The sequence below is a fragment of the Chlorocebus sabaeus genome, chromosome 9 (genome assembly GCF_047675955.1).
Source record: "Chlorocebus sabaeus isolate Y175 chromosome 9, mChlSab1.0.hap1, whole genome shotgun sequence".
NCBI lineage: Eukaryota > Metazoa > Chordata > Mammalia > Primates > Cercopithecidae > Chlorocebus > Chlorocebus sabaeus.
In genome coordinates, this window is record NC_132912.1 from 124,601,726 (window position 1) to 124,622,027 (window position 20,302).

The following is a 20,302-nucleotide window of genomic DNA, read 5'->3' on the forward strand; positions in this document are numbered from 1 at the left end:
CCCGAGTCACTGGGATTACAGGCATGCACCACCACGCCCAGCTAATTTTGTATTTTTAGAGACAGACTGGTCTTGAACTCCCAACTTCAGGTGATCTGCCTGCCTCGGCCTCCCACGGTGCTGAGATTACAGGTGTGAGCCACCACGCCCAGTGTGAATTATATTTCAATAAAGTTGTTTAACAAAAAAATAAATGCTAGAGTTGAGTCCTGACGAAGCACGCCTGGCAATGTAGGCAAAGGACCTGAGCATGTGAGGTTTTGAATATCACTAAAGAGTTCAGATTTTTTTCAATCTTCAAGGCAGTGGGAAATCCGAGTAATATATGACAAGTGGTTCTGAAGAAGCAGAAGAGACCTGAAGGACAGGAAGCAGGCGATAACAGATTGGAGTTTGTGGTAGTAACCTGGGCAAACTGAGAGGAGAGACCAGATGGGGATTAGTGACTGGTTAAGGTAAGGGCTTGGAGGGTGGGGGCAATCTTAGCTTTCATCTAAGAAAATAGTTGTAAAAGCGCCAGTATAGGTCTTATAGGGAGAAGATTTGAAGGGCTGTTTTGTACATATCTAAAATAACCCACATGCTGTCCAGTGAGCAATTGATTGCATGTATCTGTAACATTTTCAAGAAGTTTAGGCATCAAAGTTTTCAGACTGTTCATGGTGTAAATGTCAGCATAAATGATGACAGTGACTATGAAAGGGGAACCAGGGAAAGCAACAAACATCAAGGATACACAGTTTCAAGGCATAGATCTCCAAGTGTCAAATGCACACCCATGTATCCACTGGAGTTAACAATTTAGAAAGGAATTAGGAAATCTGGCATAAAACAGACTTGATTAGCGGGGAAGGAGGTGCCACACTGCCACGGACTGACGTGAGGGGAGACAAGTGAGTCCATTAAAGAGGTGATAGGATAGCAGCTTGAAGAGGGTCATGGTAATGTTTTTTAAATGAGAGATGAGCTTAGTTGAAGGGAAGACTCCAGATACAGGTCAAGGGGATGACTGACAGCAGACTCCCCTAGGAGGCAGGAAGCGCTGGAGCCCAGAGTCTTCCACAGAAAAGACGCCTCTACCCCTGATGCCAGAGGGAAGCAGTGAGAAAACATGAAATAGCAAAGTGGGCACTGGGAGAAGAAACTGACTAGACATCAAAGCACAGCCGAGATGAGAAGCATGGAGTAGCATGCTGGTAAGATGGAACCAGGGCTGGTGTTGCTGGGGAAAGTAGTCCAGCCTGGCTTGCCAGAGGATTTGATAGTTTCTTGTGTGTAAATCAGAGGCTGAATCATAGGAAATTGCTTGTATCTGACTGTATTTTACCTATAAAAACAACAGTTTCATATGATACAACCTATTTGTTGACTTGACTAGCTAGCTTTGTGGCAAAAAAGTAAAAGGAATCATAATGGTCCATAGGGCATTAATAATCTAAGTAAAACTTTCACTGGGAGAGGATTAGACAAAGGAGACACTCTCCAATAATTAGAAAATAAAGAGCAACTGCAATTATTTGTGAATATGGTGGTGAGTTTCCTTTAATCAAAGACAACCATGACAAATTTATTAACTATCAAAAGCTACATTTTACTAAAAACAATCTGCCTTTAAAAATGTTGAATCATACAATATATACAATACATGCCGCTTTCCGTTTTGGACGTCACTATCCATTTGAGTCCTAAAAAGGGGAAGAATAGCTGGTTAACAGTTTATAAATGATAAACCAAAAGTTCATATAATATACATAAATGAAATCCAACAATTAGCCCTCTTCAGTGAGTAGGGCCCAGGGTAATCCACATTATATATCTTATATTTATTCCCTTCTTCTTTTTTTCTTTTTTTTGAGATGAGTCTTGCTCTGTTGCCCAGGCTGGAGTGCAGTGGCACCATCTCAGCTCACTGCAAGCTCCGCCTCCCGGGTTCACGCCATACTCCTGCCTCAGCCTCCTGAGTAGCTGGGACTACAGGGGCCCGCCATCATGCCCGGCTAATTTTTTTGTATTTTTAGTAAAGCCTAGGTTTCACTATGTTAGCCAGGATGGTCTCAATCTCCTGACCTCATGATCCGCCCGCCCTGTCCTCCCAAAGTACTGGGATTACAGGCATGAGCCACCGCACCTGGTCTACTCCCTTCTTTCATTTAAAATATTTTTACAACTTGGAACAAAAGTATTTCAGTTAATTGAGGCACATATTAAGTGTTTACATTAAGTACAAAAAAGCTTATTTTAATGCTCAAAATCACAAAATTTGAGCTGGAAAAAAAATCCTTAGCAATGATCTACCTTGAAAATCTTCCCATTTTATATATGTATTTATAGATTAAAAAAAAATGAAGTTGAAGCGAGGCGTGGTGGCTCACGTCTGTAATCCCAGCACTTTGGGAAGCTGAGGCGGGCAGATCACGAGGTCAGGAGTTTGAGACCAGCCTGACTAACATGGTAAAACCCCGTCTCTACTAAAAATACAAAAATTAGCCAGGCATGGTGGCAGGTGCCTATATTCCACCTACACGGGAGGCTGAGGCAGGAGAATTGCTTGAACCCGGGAGGCAGAGGTTGCAGTGAGCTGAGATAGCGCCACTGCACTCTAGCCTGGGTGACAGAGCAAGACTCTGCCTCAAAAAAAAAAAAAATGAAGTTGAGTGAGATTAAGTGATTTGCCCCAAGGTTTTAAAGTAAGGGACAAAACTAAATAAATAAAGTAAGGGGCATAGCCCATGGAATCTATGTCTTCCCACCCACAACTGTGTGCACTACAAAATGCCAGATCATTATTAAGATTTCTTTCTAGAAATGTTACCCTTGAAAAAAATGAAGAATTCTTTCATAGCCAAATACAAACTTTAGAAATGCCAATTTACCAACATTATTCTAAGGTAATTCTATCCTAATCCTCCTTTTCTGCTTTGTACTTATAAAATAAGCAAATCTAATGGTACAGTGAACAACAACATGGATGGAAGGATTCAATATTTCACTTATCTAATTTACCAGCTTGTTGGGGGGAAAAGAAGCAGCTGGGTACAGTGGCTCATACTTATAATCCCAGCAGTTTGGGAGGCTGAGATGGGAGCATCCCTCGAGCCCAGGAGTTTGAGACCAGCCTGGGCAACATAGTGAGACCCCTTCCCTATTTTTTATTAAAAACAAAAAACAAAACCCACCAAACCAAGAACAATCCTGCACTGTTTCTTTCAGCTGCAAATCTTTTTTTTTTTTTTTTGAGATGGAGTCTTGCTCTGTCTCCTAGACTGGAGTGTAGTGGTGTGATCTCGGCCACTGCAACCTCTGCCTCCCAGGTTCAAGCGATTCTCCTGCCTCAGCCTCCCGAGTAGCTGGGATTACAGGCGTGCGCCACCACGCCTGGCTAATCTTTGTATTTTTAGTAGAGATGGGGTTTCACCATGTTGGTCAGGCTGGTCTCAAACTCTTGACCTCATGATCCGCCTGCCTCAGCCTCCCAAAGTGCTGGGATTACAGGCATGAGCCACAGTGCCCGGCCTCAGCTACAAATCTTAACAGCACAAATTTAATCAATCCAGAGAAGGGAACGTAGAACCACTATGCCTTTCTCACCTGTTACACAGTTCTACGAATAGGGCACTACAGGGAGGCAAAAATCCAAATTTCACTGGAATGGGGAAAAAGGATACTTTGGATTGCCAAATAAACTTTTAATAAAACTGTGTAGCCATCCCATTGAAAACATTACCTTCAGCTAGCATCAAGCACTTAGCTTCTGCTGCCTCTGACTTGGAGTAATCACGGGCTCCGAAATCTCAAAGGTCTTCACAATCTCCTGGCAGACAATAATGAACATTTAGGCATTGGGTTTACAGAAGTGAAGTCAGAGTCAGAACTATGCAGGGGCAACAGGCAGAGCTTTACCTCCCAGTCACGGTAACTCAAAGCTATAATTCCTTGATTCCTAACTTGTGTGTTATGTTCAAATCCCTCATTTTCTTCATTAATACTAACAGGCTCTGTTTGAAAGACAAATTTTTCAAATTTATCAAAGGTTATTAAATCGGAACAGGTAATCTAAACGGAAACTGATGTATAATAGCAATGAAACCTGTATTGGAAAGATACTTATAATATTACATACTTTTTAGGATTTCATGCATTGTGGAGCTGCTGCAGTATTATTACAGTAGTCAGTCATCCCATCTGTTTCCATTTAAAAAAACATGTAGTAGAGTAACACATTCAAGACATTTGAAAATCTGCACATCTATGTGTCAACCACAGAGCTAAGCCCTAGTGAGTCCAATAGGACACTGAGAACATCGAAAGTAGCAAGTAAGCGTGATGGAAATATTCTCTCCACAGGAGACCTTAGGAGGACATGAGTAATGGAGAGTGTGAAATTATTCAGGTAGGAATGAAAGATTCATAGAACCTCAAGGAGAAAAGAAGGTGCTGGCATCTGACAAAACGTGATTAGAAAGAGGGATACTACAAAAATGACTGCAGTCATTTCTAAATTAAGATCTGAGGGAAATTATATCATTTCTTTGTTAATATTTACAGCAGATGTTGAATCAATGATATAGATGAATCCATCAAATTTTAGACGCTGGCCATGTTTTCAGTGTCTTCAGGTAGTTGAGCAAGATACAATATTGTAAACATTAATCTACATTGAAAATTCATTTACATTTAGTAAAATACTTAAATTCTACTAACAAATATATTTTCTCTAAAACTAATTTTTCCAAACATAGTATCATTTACCTATTATGGGCAGTCGGTCTTGGTCAAGTCTTATTCTTGCAAAACCATCCTAAAACGAAAACATGATTTTAGGAGAAGACAAACATTTAAGACTCAAACCTATAACCACTAGATGAAAAAAATTACTCAGAAAATTCATTATCTCAGAAAATCAAATTATACCATAGCAATAATGTGATGATATAGATAAGACTTCCCTAATATCTTTTGTTTCCACAGGGTATCTTTTGGGTTTCTAATCAGCTCTTTTACCCAGACACAGCCTCCATCCTGAGAATCTCTTAAGTGAAACTCATCTTGTCTCTTTAACTGATTTATATATATTTTGGAATACTCCACATTTTATTCTGCATAATTCTGTCACTGGAACCACTGGCAAAATATGCCTTTGTTATTATTTCTGAGAAAATACTTTGGTCGACATAAGCTTTTCTCTAAGATTAAAATCAAATTCATCTTACATGTGGGAATGCAACCTGAAGTAAGATTAAAGACAGTCTAAAGTAAATTTCCATGGTACATTTCTGAGTAGAGTTTTAAAACCGATTTTGAAATAATTTCAGACTTAAAAGGCTATAAAACTACTATAAACGCATGCCATATATCCTCTATCCATATTCATCAGTCATTAAAGTGTTAGTTACCACGTTTACTTTATCACTCTATATACTATTATTTATGAATGAAGTGAGAATGATAGGCAGCCTGCTTCTTTTCCCTAATCTTTCAGTGTGTATTTCTTGAGAACAAGGATATTCTCTTATACAACATGACAACTATCAAATTCAGGAAATTTAACATTTATACCATACTGTTACCTAATCTACAGTTCCATATTCAAATTTTTCCAATTCTTTCTCTATATAATGTCTAAAACATAAAAGCAAGCACATAAAATTTTAGCTAGCTTCTTCTACCTAATATGCCAATTAATGTTTTGCTACAATGGGTCTGAAACATATACTGGCTAGTGTATACAGATACCTTTGCCAGCTCCCTTCTACAGCTTTTCTTATATATCCTTTTAAAAGCATATAAAAGCAATTAGAAAAATAATCTTTAATCTTACCCGTATAATGAAGGAAACATGAAAGATGTTTTCCACTGTACGGGGGAAAGAATGAGGATCAACCACAAAGTCAAAGAAGGACATTGGGGTATCAGCTATAGACAAAAAGAGAAAAAAGATTTGATTTTTGTTTATCATTAATATCAGTATACTCTAGCATTAGCCAGAGACAAAGAAAGGGTGTGTACTCATCCTGCTGCAGGAGTACGAATCAATCCAACCCTTCTGGAGGCCAATTTGGCATCTCTACTAAAAACATGTATGCTCGCTGACCTGGAAACCCTCTAAAAAGCTGTCCTACAGAAACATGAGTGTAAGAACACAAAATTACATGCTAAGATTTTTTACTTCAGCAATTTATACAAGAGTAAAATGCTATAAAGAACTTATTCATCCAGCTGGGCATGGCGCTCACGCCTGTAATCCCAGCGCTTTGGGAGGCCGATGCTGGCAGATCACCTGAGGTCAGGAGTTCAAGACCAGCTTGGCCAACATGGCGAAACCCTGTCTCTAACTAAAAATACTGAAAAAAATTAGCCAGACGTGGCGTGCGCCTGTCATTCCAGCTACTCGGGAGGCTGAGGCAGGAGAATTGCTTGAACCTGGGAGGTGGAGGTTGCAGTGAGCTGAGATGGTGCCACTGCACTCCAGCCTGAGTGACAGAGTGAGACTCTGTCTCAAAAAAAAAAAAAAAAAAAAAAGGAACTTGGCCAGGCACAGTGGCTCACACCTGTAATCCCAGCACTATGGGAGGCCAAGGCGGGTGGATCACAAGGTCAGGAGATCGAGACCATCCTGGCTAACACGGTGAAACCTAGGCTCTACTAAAAATACAAAAAAATTAGCCATGCATGGTGGCGGGCCCCTGTAGTCCCAGCTACTTGGGAGGCTGAGGCAGGAGAATGGTATGAACCCAGGAGGCAGAGGTTGCAGTGAGCTGAGATTGCGCCACTGCACTCCAGCCCGGACGACAGAGCGAGAGACTTCTTCTTAAAAAAAAAAAAAAAAAAAAAAAAAAAAAAAAAAAAAAAACCATTATGGAGGGTCTGTTAAATACATTTACAGCGCAGCCATATAATGGGAATCGGTGAACAAAATAATGGAGATCTACATGAAATAATATGGAAGAATGTTCACTGGAAAAGTCGCATAGCAGAAGAATGTGCATATAATGATTAGCTTGGAAAAAAAGAAAAAAAACAAACTTTTTTTGAGACAGAGTTTCATTCTTGTTGCCCAGGCTAGAGTGCAATGGCACGATCTCAGTTCATGCAACCTCCACCTCCCAGGTTCAAGCGATTCTCCTGCCTCACTCTCCCAAGTAGCTAGGATTATAGGCACACACCACCACACCGGGCTAATTTTGTATTTTTTAGAGAGACAGGGTTTCTCCATGTTGGTCAGGCAGGTATCAAACTCCCGACCTCGGGTGATCCGCCTGCCTCAGCCTCCCGAAGTGCTGGGATTACAGGCATGAGTCACCATGCCCAGCCAAAACAAACTATTTAGGTAGGTGTGTATAAAACTGATAAAATAATCTGAAAATGTACACATTACATTTTATAATGAGGGGAGGTGGAACGGGTACTTTTGACATTTCTCACTTGAATGCATATTTCATTTTGTAACAAAAAAGTCTTTTAAAGATAAAAATGAAAAAGTTAACTTCAAACTTTTCACATGAAATTTCTAAAGGGGAGAAGAATCCTCATTAAATGAATATGCATTTATTCAAACATTACATACAGCTGAAACTGCCTTTAAAATACAAGTAACCTCACTGAACAGATAAATACAAATTGCTCCACTTTGAATGGTGTTACACTTACGATCTTCTTGAAAATATGTCTGCAACAGTCCCAAGATTCTTTCTACTTCTTTTTCTGTTGCTTCTTGATGAGATTCTTCCATTCTTCTTAACTGAAAAAAGTCATTATCAAGCTGACAGGCCGACTTACTGGCCTATTAACAACCTTTTCTTCACTCTTACACACCCAAACTTTTTTTTCTTTGAGACAGGGTCTTGCTTTGCCACCCAGGTTAGAGTGCAGTTGCGTGATCTTGGCTCACTGTAACCTCAGACTCCTGTGCTCAAGGGATCCTACCACCTCAGCTTCTTGAGTAGCTGGGACTAGAAGCATGCACCACCACATCTGGTTACTTTTTTTTTTTTTTTAAACTCATGCTACCTTGTCTAGGACACCTTGCTAATTAAAAAAAATTTCTTTTAGATATGGGGTCTTGCTATGTTGCTCAGGGTTGTCTCAAACTTATGACCTCAAGTGATCCTCCTGCCTCAGCCTCCCAAAGCACCTAGATAACAGGCACGAGCCACTGTGCCCAGCCTAAATGTCGTCTGTTGGAGATTACTAGCAGTTTATATCCCCATCTTAAAATTTATGGTTTAGGCAGAGCACAGTGGCTCATACCTGTAATCTCAGCACTGAGGGAGGCTGAGGTGGATGGATCACAAGGTCAGAAGTTCGAGACCAGCCTGGCCAACACGGTGAAACCCCATCTCTACTAAAAAATACAAAAATTAACCAGGCATGGTGGTGCATGCCTGTAATCCCAGCTACTTGGGAGGCTGAGGCAGGAGAATCGCTGGAACCCGGGAGGCAGAGGTTGCAGTGAGATGAGATTGTGCCACTGCACTCCAGCTTGGGTGACAGAGCAAGACTCTGTCTCAAAAAGAAAAAAAACTTACATATGGTTTAAAAAAATACAGATTTTCTAGTTTCAGTAACTTTTTTTTTGAGATGGAGTGTTGCTCTGTGGCCCAGGCTGGAGTGCAATGGTGCCATCTTGGCTCACTGCAACCTCCACCTCCCAGGTTCAAGTGATTCTCCTGCCTTAGCCTCCCGAGTAGCTGGGATTATAGGCACCCGCCACCACATCCGGCTCATCTTTTGTATTTTTTAGTAGAAACGGGGTTTCACCATGTTGGCCAGGCTGGTCTTGAACTCCTGACCTCAGGTGATCCACCCGACTTGGCTTCCCAGTGTTGGGATTACAGGGGTGAGCCACCGCACCCGGCCAACCTTTTTCTTGTTTTGTTTTGTTTTTTGTTTTGAGACAGACTCTCGCTCTGTTGCCCAGGCTGGAGTGCAGTGGCGCGATCTCGGCTCACTGCAACTTCTGCCTCCTGGGTTCAAGTGATTCTCCTGCCTCAGCCTCCCAAGTAGCTGGGACTACAGGCGCCCACCACCACACCTGGCTAATTTCTGTATTTTTAGTAGAGATGGGGTTTCACCATATTGGCTAGGATGGTCTCGAACTCTTGACCCTCTGATCTGCCCGCCTCAGCCTTCCAAAGTGCTGGGATTACAGGCGTGAGCCACTGTGCCTGGCCTCAGTAACATTTTTCTATCAGTTTCTTAATAGAAGAGTAACATTACCAAATTAACCATTTTCAAGCAAAATACAAAAGGGCAGTTTAGAAACAGTGGTTCTCCAGTAGGTGTGACTTCCCCCCCACACCCCCAAGGGACATTTGTTGTTATACGTAGATATTTTTGGTTGTCACAGCTCGGGGGTTGAGGTAGGCTATGAGCATATAGCAGGTAGAGGCCAGGGATGCTGCTAAACATCCTACAATGCACAGGACAGTTCCCCAGACCAAAAATTATCCAGCCCTAAGTGTTGACAGTAGTGAGGCTGACCCTGGCTTAGGAGAGCCGATCAAAACCAGAGAAATGAGTTAAAGACAAGCAGCCAGTCCGATAAAATGCTTAAAGGCTTAAATAAAACGATTATTTAAGTGACAAAACCTGGCTCCAGACCTGCAAGCTTAGAAAAAATGGCCAAATTGCATGCACATTATTTTAATGGCTATTTTAACTTTTACGTGTTTTTTAAAAAGCAACATTTTAAAACAAACCTGGGCAGGCATTGCCCTCTCCTCTTGTATCATAGGAACTTTTCTTGGACGGTCGACTCGTGGCTTTGGCACAGGGCACTCTCCGTATATGGAACCCAACCTGATGAAAAATATGCTTTCATGTATTTTTTTGCCTGTTGTTTGTTAAACAAACTAATTTTACTAAAAGTAGTTTGCATGGTATAGTCAAATTCAGACCAGACATTAGTGATATGCAAGCTGACATCAGACTAAGACTCTTAGTAAGGTTTGCGACAGCCTTTCTGCCTTCTTTGTATTTCTAAAATAACTCCTAGGAGCTTTACTCAACCACTGATACCTCCTCAGACACCTTCATACTGCCCTGTACAGTAGGCCAGTGAATGTGCCTGTGACCTCTTCCCACCACCCAACCTATTATCTGTTTTGCAAAGCCAACTTCTAAAAGAGCAGGGGAAGGATGAGTAGGCATGCGGGGAAGCTCCAGTGGGGTCAGAAGCCTTTGATCTGGGGAGGCCAAGGCAGAGGCTCCCAGCCCAGGACTACGAACACATCTGCCTTAGAGTAACAGGGCAAGTCACAGCCATGGGATTCCTTTTCCTTCTGGATTCTGCCCTCATGCAGACTTGGGCTACAGTAATAGATGTAAGTCTGCATCCTGTAGGATCAAAGCCCCAAGAATAAGGCTCATGTGGTCCCTACACTTGAGGAGACGGAAGTATACGATGTAGATGGATAGCTACGTTATACACACAGATCCATTTCAGCATCACATGGTGGGTTACTCTGGGCACACTCCTGCTCCAGAAGGAGCAGTATCAAAAAATAAATTAATCAAATTTAAAAAAAGTAACATGGTAGATCCTGGGTGCTTAGAGAGTACTGCTCAAGTGCTGTGAGAACACCTGGGCAGAGATATCTACCCAGACATGGGAGTGACGTGGTTGGGAAATCTGATCCTACACTGCTAACACCTCTGTCTGGAGAAGTTGCTGGAGGCTTCCAAGATGGGGCCTGCTGGATAAACAAACTTTACCGAATGGGAAAGATGAAAAGGAATTGGAGGCCAAGAGAACAGCAAGTACAAAGACACAGTTTTTTTGTTTGTTTGTTTGTTTTTTTGAGATGGAGTCTCGCTCTGTCACCCAGGCTGGAGTGCAGTGGCCAAACCTCAGCCCACTGCAAGCTCCGCCTCCCGGGTTCACGCCATTCTCCTGCCTCAGCCTCCCGAGTAGCTGGGACTACAGGCGCCCGCCACCTCGCCCGGCTGGTTTTTTGTATTTTTTAGTAGAGACGGGGTTTCATCGTGTTAGCCAGGATGGTCTCGATCTCCTGACCTCGTGATCCTCCCGTCTCAGCCTCCCAAAGTGCTGGGATTACAGGCTTGAGTCACCGCGCCCGGCCAAAGACACAGTTTTAAGTACTTCATTGTGGCTGGAAATTGGGCTGGATGATGAGATAAAGTTTAAGGCTTTATCTTTATAACCTAGGATTTATGAGTTTAGTACGATAGCAAAAAACAAAGATTTGGGCTTTATCGTAAGATAAAGAAGTTTCATCGGTATCCTATTAAACAGAACATACACAAATGGCTCTGGGCACCTGAGTTACCTGAAGTCTTACTAAAAATAGATGCCAGATCCCACACCACACTACTACATTGGCATCTCCAAGGCCTTCTACCCGAGCCATTACCAATCTCAAAGGTTTTTAAAAGACAAATTAGAAAAGACAAATGCCCAGGGGCTATACACTTAAAGGAGGACTGAACAACTCAGATGGCTACCCCTAGAGAAAGTATCTACTGGGCAACAAAACCAATATACTTGAAGGTCCTCTAGAGAAGAGCCAGTAAGAGCTGTTCTTAGTTTCTCCATAGGACCATGCCAGGAAGTTAAGACAGAAGCCAACTTCATTCGAATATGAAGAAATCTTTTTTTTTTTTTTTTTTTTTTTTTTGAGACTGAGTCTTGCTCTGTCGCCCAGGCTGGAGTGCAGTGGCCCGATCTCGGCTCACTGCAAGCTCCGCCTTCCGGGTTTACGCCATTCTCCTGCCTCAGCCTCCCGAGTAGCTGGGACTACAGGCGCCGCCACCTCGCCCGGCTAGTTTTTTGTATTTTTAGTAGAGACGGGGTTTCACCGGGTTAGCCAGGATGGTCTCGATCTCCTGACCTCGTGATCCGCCCGTCTCGGCCTCCCAATCAGCATTCTATCTAAAAAATGAACGGGGCAGTTTATGTGGCAGTGACAAGTAATCTTCAAATACAAGTCAGTGGTCATCCAACAGGGTATTGTAATAAATGTCATTTTAGACATTAGGAGACTCGTAAGATACCCTCAGTAGGAGGTATCATCCTGTATGGTAAGGATTTTAAAGATGATAAACCCAGAGCCTCATGAGCTAGAAGCAAAGGAGCCAGGAGAGAGCACTGGTAAAGAGAGGTTCTGGCCTTTTCTGCTAAAGCAGAATGAGAGATCCTTTAAGGTTCCACCCACATCTAGAGTTTATGGACTTTTCTTTTTTTTGAGACATGGTCTCACTCTGTCACCCAGGCCAGAGTGCAGCGGCACCATCTCAGCTCACTGCAATCTCTGCCTCCCAGGCTCAAGTGATCCTCCCACCTCGGCCTCCCAAGTAGCCAGGACCACAGGCATGGGCCACCACAGCAGGCTAATTTTTTGTATTTTTGGTAGAGATGGGTTCTCGCCATGTTGCCCAGGCTGATCTTGAATTCCTGAGCTCAGATGATCTACCTGTATCCACCTCCCAAAGTGCTGGGATTAAAGGCGTGAGCCACCATGCCCAGAGTAGTGTTTATGAACTTTTATATCAAAGTTTCAAGTCTCCAAACAATGGCATCATGACTGTCACCTCTACAATACCAAATAATCTTTGTCCCTACAACAAAAAACAATTTAAGGTTCACAAATAGCTGGTCTGTTGGATTTTTAAAATAATCTTACAGAAAGTGGAATGTATGGGTTTTATTAAAGGTGTTTTCTGCTGTTTTGCCTGATATTTTCCAAGAGTCATAGACGATGAATTCAAAATCAGGACTATCTTCATCACGGATAAGTTCTTCAGCTTCTAGCGGATTTACACCCATATGTGTGAGCTACAAAAATGAAGGAAAACAAAAAACCCAGTTAAGCCACACGCAATCATTGTCCACATCCAATAACCTGCATCACTCAAGCTTTAAGAGGCCAGACGCAAAGCCTGCTTTCAGTGTCTTAACATGCTGGCTAAATTTCTCATTGTAAAGATAACTTTACAGTTAAAGTCCTCTTTTCAAAGCTACCTTCTTTTTGGCAGAAAATATTCCTCAATGTACTTAAAACCTTTGGGTGAGAAAGTGAAATGATTTAGACTAGTGGTTCTCAGCCTGGGTATACTTGCCCACAGGGGTCTCTTGGCAATACCTGGAGATATTTTTGGGTGTCACAACTGATATGCTGCTGGCATCTACTGGGTAGAGGCCACGGAGGCTGCTGAAAATCATACAGTGCACAGTACCGGCCCCCAAAACAAAGACATGCAGCTCAAAATGACAATCAATAGTGTCAGTGCTGAGAAGCCCTACTCTAGCCCACTGGCAGGCAGAGGGATTTAGGTACGCCAGAACTCAGCCCCTGGGAATTTCTGTATCCCCAATAGTTCATGTATTAGTAAAGCTGCACTAGCATACAAATATAAAATTAAATCCCAAATCAAAAGCTTCACGACGGCACCAGCAAGTTCAGCTGGTTTTCAGATTTTAATTTTTTGCAAATGTCCTACAAATCTCTATTCAGCTTGTATCGCGGCATATCCAGAGAGCAGTGGCCCGGCATTACTGAGAGAATGGCTCATCTTAAAATTCCCTCCCTGGGAAGAGTAGATGGAAGTCAAATAATTCTCTCATCTCAAACTGTCTTACAGAAAATGTGTTATATTGAATTTACTTTTATGAAAGTCCATTTTTATTACATTATACTGTGAAATGCCTAGAAGTTATCCAGTTATGATGGCAACACTATATATAAACAGTAATCACAAGACCCTTGGGGAGCTTAACCCTATTAAAGGCAACCAGACTTTAAAGAAAGACTACAAGAGCCTGCTCTTCTCTGTTCCCTTGCCGCCCGTCCTACCACGGCACCCTTGTAGGTGTATGTGGTAGTTTTGGTCTGTTTAACTGACAGAGAGATCCACCAATCTTCCCTTACAATGTCTATATTTGATGTTATACATAGGAAAGTCTTCTCCGCCCAGAGACTTGACAACTATTAATTTAAGGTTTTATATTTAATGCTTTAAGACTTCTAGAATTTATTTTAGAATAAATAAATTCTAAATTTATTTATTTAGAATTTAAAATATGGAGCTTGGCCGGGCACGGTGGCTCACGCCTGTAATCCCAACACTTTGGGAGGCCAAGGCGGGTGGATCACGAGGTCAGGAGTTCGAGGCCAGCCTGGCCAACATGGCGAAACCTCATCTCCACAAAAAATACAAAAATTATCCAGGCGAGGTGGCAGGCGCCTGTAATCCCAGCTACTTGGGAGGCTGAGGCGGGAGAATCACTTGAACCCAGGAGGTGGAGGTTGTGGTGAGCCGAGATCATGCCACTGCACTCCAGCCTGGGCAACAAGAGCAAGACTCCGTCTCAAAAAATACAAAAAGAAAAAAGTAAAGTACAGAGCTTAACCTGATAAAGTAATTTTTAAAGAAATACCCAACATATGGTTACTTTATTGATGTATATTAGAGTGCATTTTCCTAAGTATATTATGCTTCACAATAAAAAAAAGTTAAAAAAAAAAAAAAAAGGAAAAGGTCTGAAAAACAAACTGGAAATAATCTCGTGCCTCATGCCTTTACAAAAAAAGTACTTTATCTGGTCAGATCTCATAGTACTAAATTATTTTAATAACCATTTAACATAAACATCCAGTTAGAAATGCAATGTTCATACTGAGGTGCAGCTATCTGTGCTAGGACAGAGGTTGGCTCAGATTGATACACTGACTGATTAATTGATTTTGAGACAGAGTCTCACTCTGTAGCCCAGGCTAGAGTGCAGTGGTGTGATCTCGGCTCACTGCAACTTCTGCCTCTCCTGCCTTAGCCTCCCAAGTAGCTGGGATTACAGGTGCCCGCCACCACACCCAGCTAATTTTTGTATTTTTAGTAGAGACAGGGTTTCACCATGTTCGCCAGGCTGGTCTCAAACTCCTGACCTCAGGTGATCCATCCGTCTCAGCCTCCCAAAGTGCTGGGATTACAGGCATGAGCCACTGCGCCCGGCCAGAATATAATTTTTTAAAAAGACAACAAAGCGAGCTACAAGGTCAGTCTCTGTGTGCTTTTTCTTTTTTTGGTAAATTCATCAAGGAACAGTTTCAGAATTGCAGGTAACCACTATTCAAACTTGTCAAGAGACAAAGAAAGGTGAATAAAACATAAAACCAAAAAAACCAAAACCTGGCTGGGCTGGATGGCTCACGCCTGTAATCCCAGCACTTTGGGAGGCTGAGCCGGGCAGATCACAAGGTCAGGAGATCCAGACCATTCTGGCTAACATGGTGAAACCCCGTCTCTGCTAAAAATACAAAAAATTAGCCAGGCGAGGTGGCGGGCGCCTGTAGTCCCAGCTACTCGGAAGGCTGAGGCAGGAGAATGGCATAAACCCGGGAGGCGGTGCTTACAGTGAGCCGAGATCACGCCACTGCACTCTAGCCTGGGCGACAGAGTGAGACTCTGTCTCAAAGGAAAAAAAAAAAAAAAAAAAAAAGCAAAACCCAATCATATTCATATGGTTTTGAAATATTCTCAAAGACAGCCCAAAACATGCCCTCTCGCCAGGCCTAACTCAATTCCAGCTGAGCTCTGCCATCACAGAGTGGCCTTCTGTCCAGCCCAAGAAAAAGGTCCCCGGTCACTGAGAAGGATCTAGAACACCAGTGAACAGAGGAAAAACGGCTATTGGCAAATGACCCCAGCACCCAGCATCTTCAGACAGAACGCTACGAGATTTTCACTCCAAGCCCCCATCCAGAATTCCACCACATAGCTCTACTTTCATCTGTTTAATTTGGTAAGATCTCTCTAGAGGAATCTGAGACCAAAAAAGAATGAAGTGAAATCATCTGCATATGGATATAAGCAAAGTAAATAATTATATAACATATAACAGAACATTTCTTATTCAGTCCGTAGCTTTGAACTTACTAGAGTTTCAACATATCTTAACATGTCAAAGGAACTCAGGTCTGAGCGCAGCTGCTTTGCTTTCTCTTTGCCCAAATCGGAAGCCAAAACAAGAAAGTGGGCATCTAGGACTGCTTCTCTTGCTCGGGACACTATGCAAAAAAAAAAAAAAAATATTCACATTACAAAATACACGTTATCCATAGATATTTTCCCTATATTTCCAACTACTTACCAGGATTTCCCACTAGACTAAAAAAGAAAATCTCAACAGGCAACTGACCCATCTCCTTCTAAAACTTGCTCCCCTGCCCAACTCACCACAATCTGTAATGAAAGTTGACCGGTCTTCCTTAAAAGCCAGCTTTCTCTCTAGTTCTCCTACTCCCGTTAGCTGAATCACAATCTCTTAAATAACCCCCGTCGAGCAAAAGCCCTGTCATGTCTAATACTCACTTTTCCCTCTGACTCAATAACCCATCCTAATCACGATGATCATGTGTGCCGATGTAAGGACAATCAAATTCCCACTACATGCAGGGCGCTGTGCTTGGCATGGTGGTTTGTGAACAGCAATAGGTAAGTTGCTAAAGTTGCTAACCAAAATCATGGCATGTGCTAGGCTGGCAACAGGAGGCTCTTGCCTCTGTATGGCTTCACAGGCAACCCCAGCAAAGCCACCCAAATGAACAGTCTACAGGCAGCAGGTAGGGACCCCTGAGGATGGATGCTCAAGAAAGCCTTGACAGAGGACATGGGATTTAACAAAAGCTATGGAAAAAAAGATGTAAATTAATGGAGAAACAGGCCGGGCGCAGCGGCTCACGCCGGTAATCCCTGCACTTTGGGAAGCCGAGGCAGGCGGATCACTTTGAGCTCCAAAGTTTGAGACCAGCCTGGGCAATGTGGTGAAACTCCGTCTCTAAAGAATCAAAAATTAGCTGGGCATGGTGGTGCACACGTGTAATCCCAGCTACTCAGCTGCTGAAGCTAGAGAATCGCTTAAACCTGGGGGGCGGAGGTTGCAGTGAACCAAAATCATGCCACTGCACTCCAGCCTGGGCGACAGATTTAGGTGTTCCCAGACTACTTTTCATACTCCCTGTTGCCTGCAGGGTCTGATTAAGCAACCCCTCAGCCCCACTGTTTCCTTTAGTTGACCCCTTCTTCATCTCCCGAGTATCCTGTGCCTGCCTGCCCCACTCCCTTCTCCTTTCATTTATTTATGTTACAAACTGAGACCATCAAATCCATGAATGCCAAGCGTCTATTGTTTGCTGAGCAACTCCTAAGGCTCCACTGACTGAATAATTTTGCCCTAAAATACTGCTTTAAATACTGGAAATAGCTGAGGGGGAAATGATGTGGGGATAAAGAACTGACTAGATGCACAGTAAATATCAAGGGAGTAATTGAGTCAAGCAAGACTAACAGTGAGGAGACTGGGAGTCCGGGCTGTGAAGGGAAGACAAAGCTTAAGAGGGTAGTGGAGGGATTTAACCAGGTGAAGGAGAAAGACCCGGTTCCTGAAGGTTTTGATGAGGTTTAGCAAATGCAGTAGACTAAGATGGGAAACGGTAAGGAGGCAAAGAAAAGACAGAAATTGGAAAGCACATATAAAGTGATAAAGGAGACATTTAAAGAACTAGTCATACTAAGCAATGACTAAAAATAAACGTTCTAGTCCTTTAAGAATATGAGGAACCGGCCGACTGCGGTGGCTCATGCCTGTAATCCCAGCACTGTAGGAGGCGGAAGCGGGTGGATTACCTGAGGTCAGGAGATCGAGACCAGCCTGGCCAACATGGCGAAACCCGATCTCTACTAAAAATACAAAAATTAGATGGATGTGATGGAGTGCACCTGTAATCCCAGCTACTCAGGAGGCTGAGGTAGGAGAATCGCTTGAACCTGGGAGGTGCAGGTTGCAGAGAGCTAAGATTGTGCTACTGCACTCCAGCCTGGGAGACAGAGTGAGACTCCATCTCAAATCTCCAAAAAAAAAAAAAAAAAGGTATTTGGCTGCATTCTCCCCTATGTTCCCACAGACCCGTCAGAGAGGGCTAGAGGGGACAGTGGTCTGGGTAGTAGTCCTGTGGCTCTATGACCATGTACCCACATCAGGGAGTACCCCTGTCACCAAGAAGACAGAAGGCTGCTATCAATACCACTGCCGCTGCTTTCAATTCAAACTAAGGTTATTTTTTAAAGCACCCACGGCCTAGAGTTCAGTGCTCTGGGATCTCTCTCACTCACTCACACACAACACACCGCAGACTGGAGACCAGAGGTACACTTGCAGGCCTTGCCACCTCCACTGTGCTACAGGTGGACCAATAGCAGGGAGCTGAGAAAGGCAAGACTGAGGGTGGGACAGGAGAAGAAACAGGATGTCAGAGGCTAGCTCAGTTCTGTAATTCATCCACTCAACCAATGTATACTAGGGACACGGCAGTAAATACAGAAAAAGAAAAAAGATAACACATGCAACGTTCTCAAACTTGAAAAGGCAACAGAATCAACTGGGGGCTTAATACAGACTGCGGGACCTACCCCCACATTTTCACATAAAGCCCTTATTATATAGTAAGCGCATAATAAAAATGGCATTATTGCTATAATGAAACGGTTCCCAAACTGGGAAAGCACTATTACAAATGTGGGAATTACCTGATGTCAATAATTTGGCGCTTACATAACACTAATGAAAAGTATCATAAAACACGAGAGAACATAAAATAACAAATTACCTTCATTAAACAGAGTGTTAGCCTCTTCAAGGACCTCTGTTAATTTGTCACCGGCATTCAGTATGTCCTCCCGGTTTTCTATTTTAAAAAATACAAACTTTGGGAAACTTGTTATGCATTCACTAGTAAGCAGTTGACAAGGTTATCACCTACAACAGCAAAACCAAGGCCCGGCCCCTGCGCCCTGAGTAATTACTTCCAACATCTTTATGTTTTTAACCAAAATGGCCCAGAAAAGGAAAAAGGCGACCCTATCCTTTATGCAGCATGAATTTTAAAACGAAACCCTGGCTCCCTCTAACCTTAACACAAAGGGCTGGACTCCGGCTGCACCCTCGGAGTGCTCCATAACCGAGTGGTTCTCAAACTTTGCAAGCAACACACACCATCACCTGGAGGGCCACGCCATAGTTGGGCGGGCCCACCCAGAGATTCGGATTCCGTGGGTCCGGGTGGGGTCCGAGAACGTGCATTTGACAGCTCTCGCGTGCCGCTGCCGCTGCGGGGCCGGGAGCCCACACCGAGGACCGCCGGACGCAATCAAAGCACGCGGAGTCCGCATCTTGCCTCTCCCCACTGGCTGGCTGGGCTCAGGAGAGTCCGCGAACGGCTCTGGCCTCCAGCTTTTCCAGCCCGCCACTCGGGTACCCGCGCGCCCCCCGCCAAGGTCGCACGGCTCCAGCCACAGAACAGCTGTGGAAGCACTTTGTCAACAAATTAAGGAGCTGCGCGCGGCGAACGGCTGGCATCCGGCGCGTCTCTACTCGCGCCGCGCGGGGCCTGCGCCTGGCACCTGCCTCCGGTGCCCTCCCCACCGCGGCCGGCGCAGGGCGGGGACGGCGGCCCAGCCCGCGCCGCCCGGAGGCACCGCCTTACGTTGGACAGAGTTGATGAGCGCCCGGTACTGATGGCGGATCTGGCGGCACAGGCCTTGGTCGGCCTCCACCTCCAAGCTGGCCGGGTCCATCATCTCGTCCCCGGAATCCGACGGCTCTGTGTCCTCCAGGCTCGGGCGCTCTGGGGCTTCCCTGCGCTCCGGCGCGGAGCCGCGGCGGGACCTGGGCGACAGTGGGGACCGCGAGCGGGAGCGGGAGCCGGTCCGATCCCGGTGCGGGTCGCGGCCCCGACCCCGGCCCTCGGTCCCGCGGCCGCTGCTGTCCCCAGACATAGCGCCAATTCGCCGTGCAACTTCGGAACGGCGGAAGTTCGCGCCAGAAACTGAAACCTCTGCTCTGCGCCAGCGCCTGCTCCCGGCGGAACGTGGCTCCCGGGCCCGAGCGAGCGCACAGCGACGCCTGTGGCTGGAGGCCGGCGACGGGCCTGGCCAGGTCTCCGAGGCGTCTGGGGGGTGCACAGGAGGGGTCTGGCGGGGATCCTTTGTTCCCTTGACAAGATGTGTAATGAGCTCCCTCTTACTCCACACTGCAGGGCCGTGAGAATCTTGGTGTTCTGCCCCACCCCCCCTTTCCCACCCCACTGGACCTGCATGTTCCCTAGGTCCCTTTGCCTGCCCAGGACACAGCCGCAGCCTGGCACCCACATGGCCACGCAGTGCATGTGTGTTAAACAAGGTTCCTGCCGTGGAGCAGGATGAGCGCGGGACGTGGACACCAGAAGCGCTCTGCTGCTCACCTGTGCCCTCAGTTTTCCGGTGTCATCATGGCTGGTGAGGGGGGGCGGTG

The 20,302-nt window shown here is 44.5% G+C and overlaps 1 protein-coding gene across 3 annotated transcripts; it reads right to left on the bottom strand.

The window, feature by feature from the left end:
* Positions 1 to 1,524: 1,524 nt before the first annotated feature.
* On the bottom strand, positions 1,525 to 19,901 carry NSMCE4A (NSE4 homolog A, SMC5-SMC6 complex component). 3 transcript variants are annotated; one of them, XM_038009632.2, is made up of 11 exons: positions 19,497 to 19,898; positions 18,621 to 18,698; positions 15,892 to 16,022; positions 12,642 to 12,793; positions 9,699 to 9,798; positions 7,648 to 7,738; positions 5,819 to 5,853; positions 4,750 to 4,798; positions 3,901 to 3,995; positions 3,725 to 3,811; positions 1,525 to 1,685 (listed from the first exon to the last, which is right to left on the bottom strand). In XM_038009632.2, the coding sequence occupies exons 1-10, from the start codon at positions 19,786 to 19,788 to the stop codon at positions 3,737 to 3,739; spliced, it is 1,098 nt and encodes a 365-aa protein (XP_037865560.1). In that variant the 5' UTR covers positions 19,789 to 19,898; the 3' UTR covers positions 1,525 to 1,685; positions 3,725 to 3,736. The 3 variants fall into 3 exon arrangements, with proteins under 3 accessions (XP_037865560.1, XP_037865559.1, XP_072875509.1); XM_038009631.2 differs by having other exon boundaries at positions 5,819 to 5,913; positions 19,497 to 19,897; XM_073019408.1 differs by lacking the exons at positions 1,525 to 1,685; positions 3,725 to 3,811; positions 3,901 to 3,995; positions 4,750 to 4,798; positions 5,819 to 5,853 and adding an exon at positions 5,940 to 6,494 and having other exon boundaries at positions 7,644 to 7,738; positions 19,497 to 19,901.
* Positions 19,902 to 20,302: the final 401 nt, after the last annotated feature.

Bases quoted from the DNA above. Each gene is read 5' to 3' on its own strand.
- NSMCE4A (XM_038009631.2), bottom strand. From the start codon at position 19,788: ATGTCTGGGGACAGCAGCGGCCGCGGGACCGAGGGCCGGGGTCGGGGC. The intron at 7,739-9,698 runs GTTTGTTTTAAA...GACTTTTTTCAG, and splicing joins AGAGGGCAATGCCTGCCCAG to TTAAGAAGAATGGAAGAATC. The intron at 3,996-4,749 runs GTAAATGATACT...TCTTTCAAACAG, and splicing joins AGACCGACTGCCCATAATAG to AGCCTGTTAGTATTAATGAA.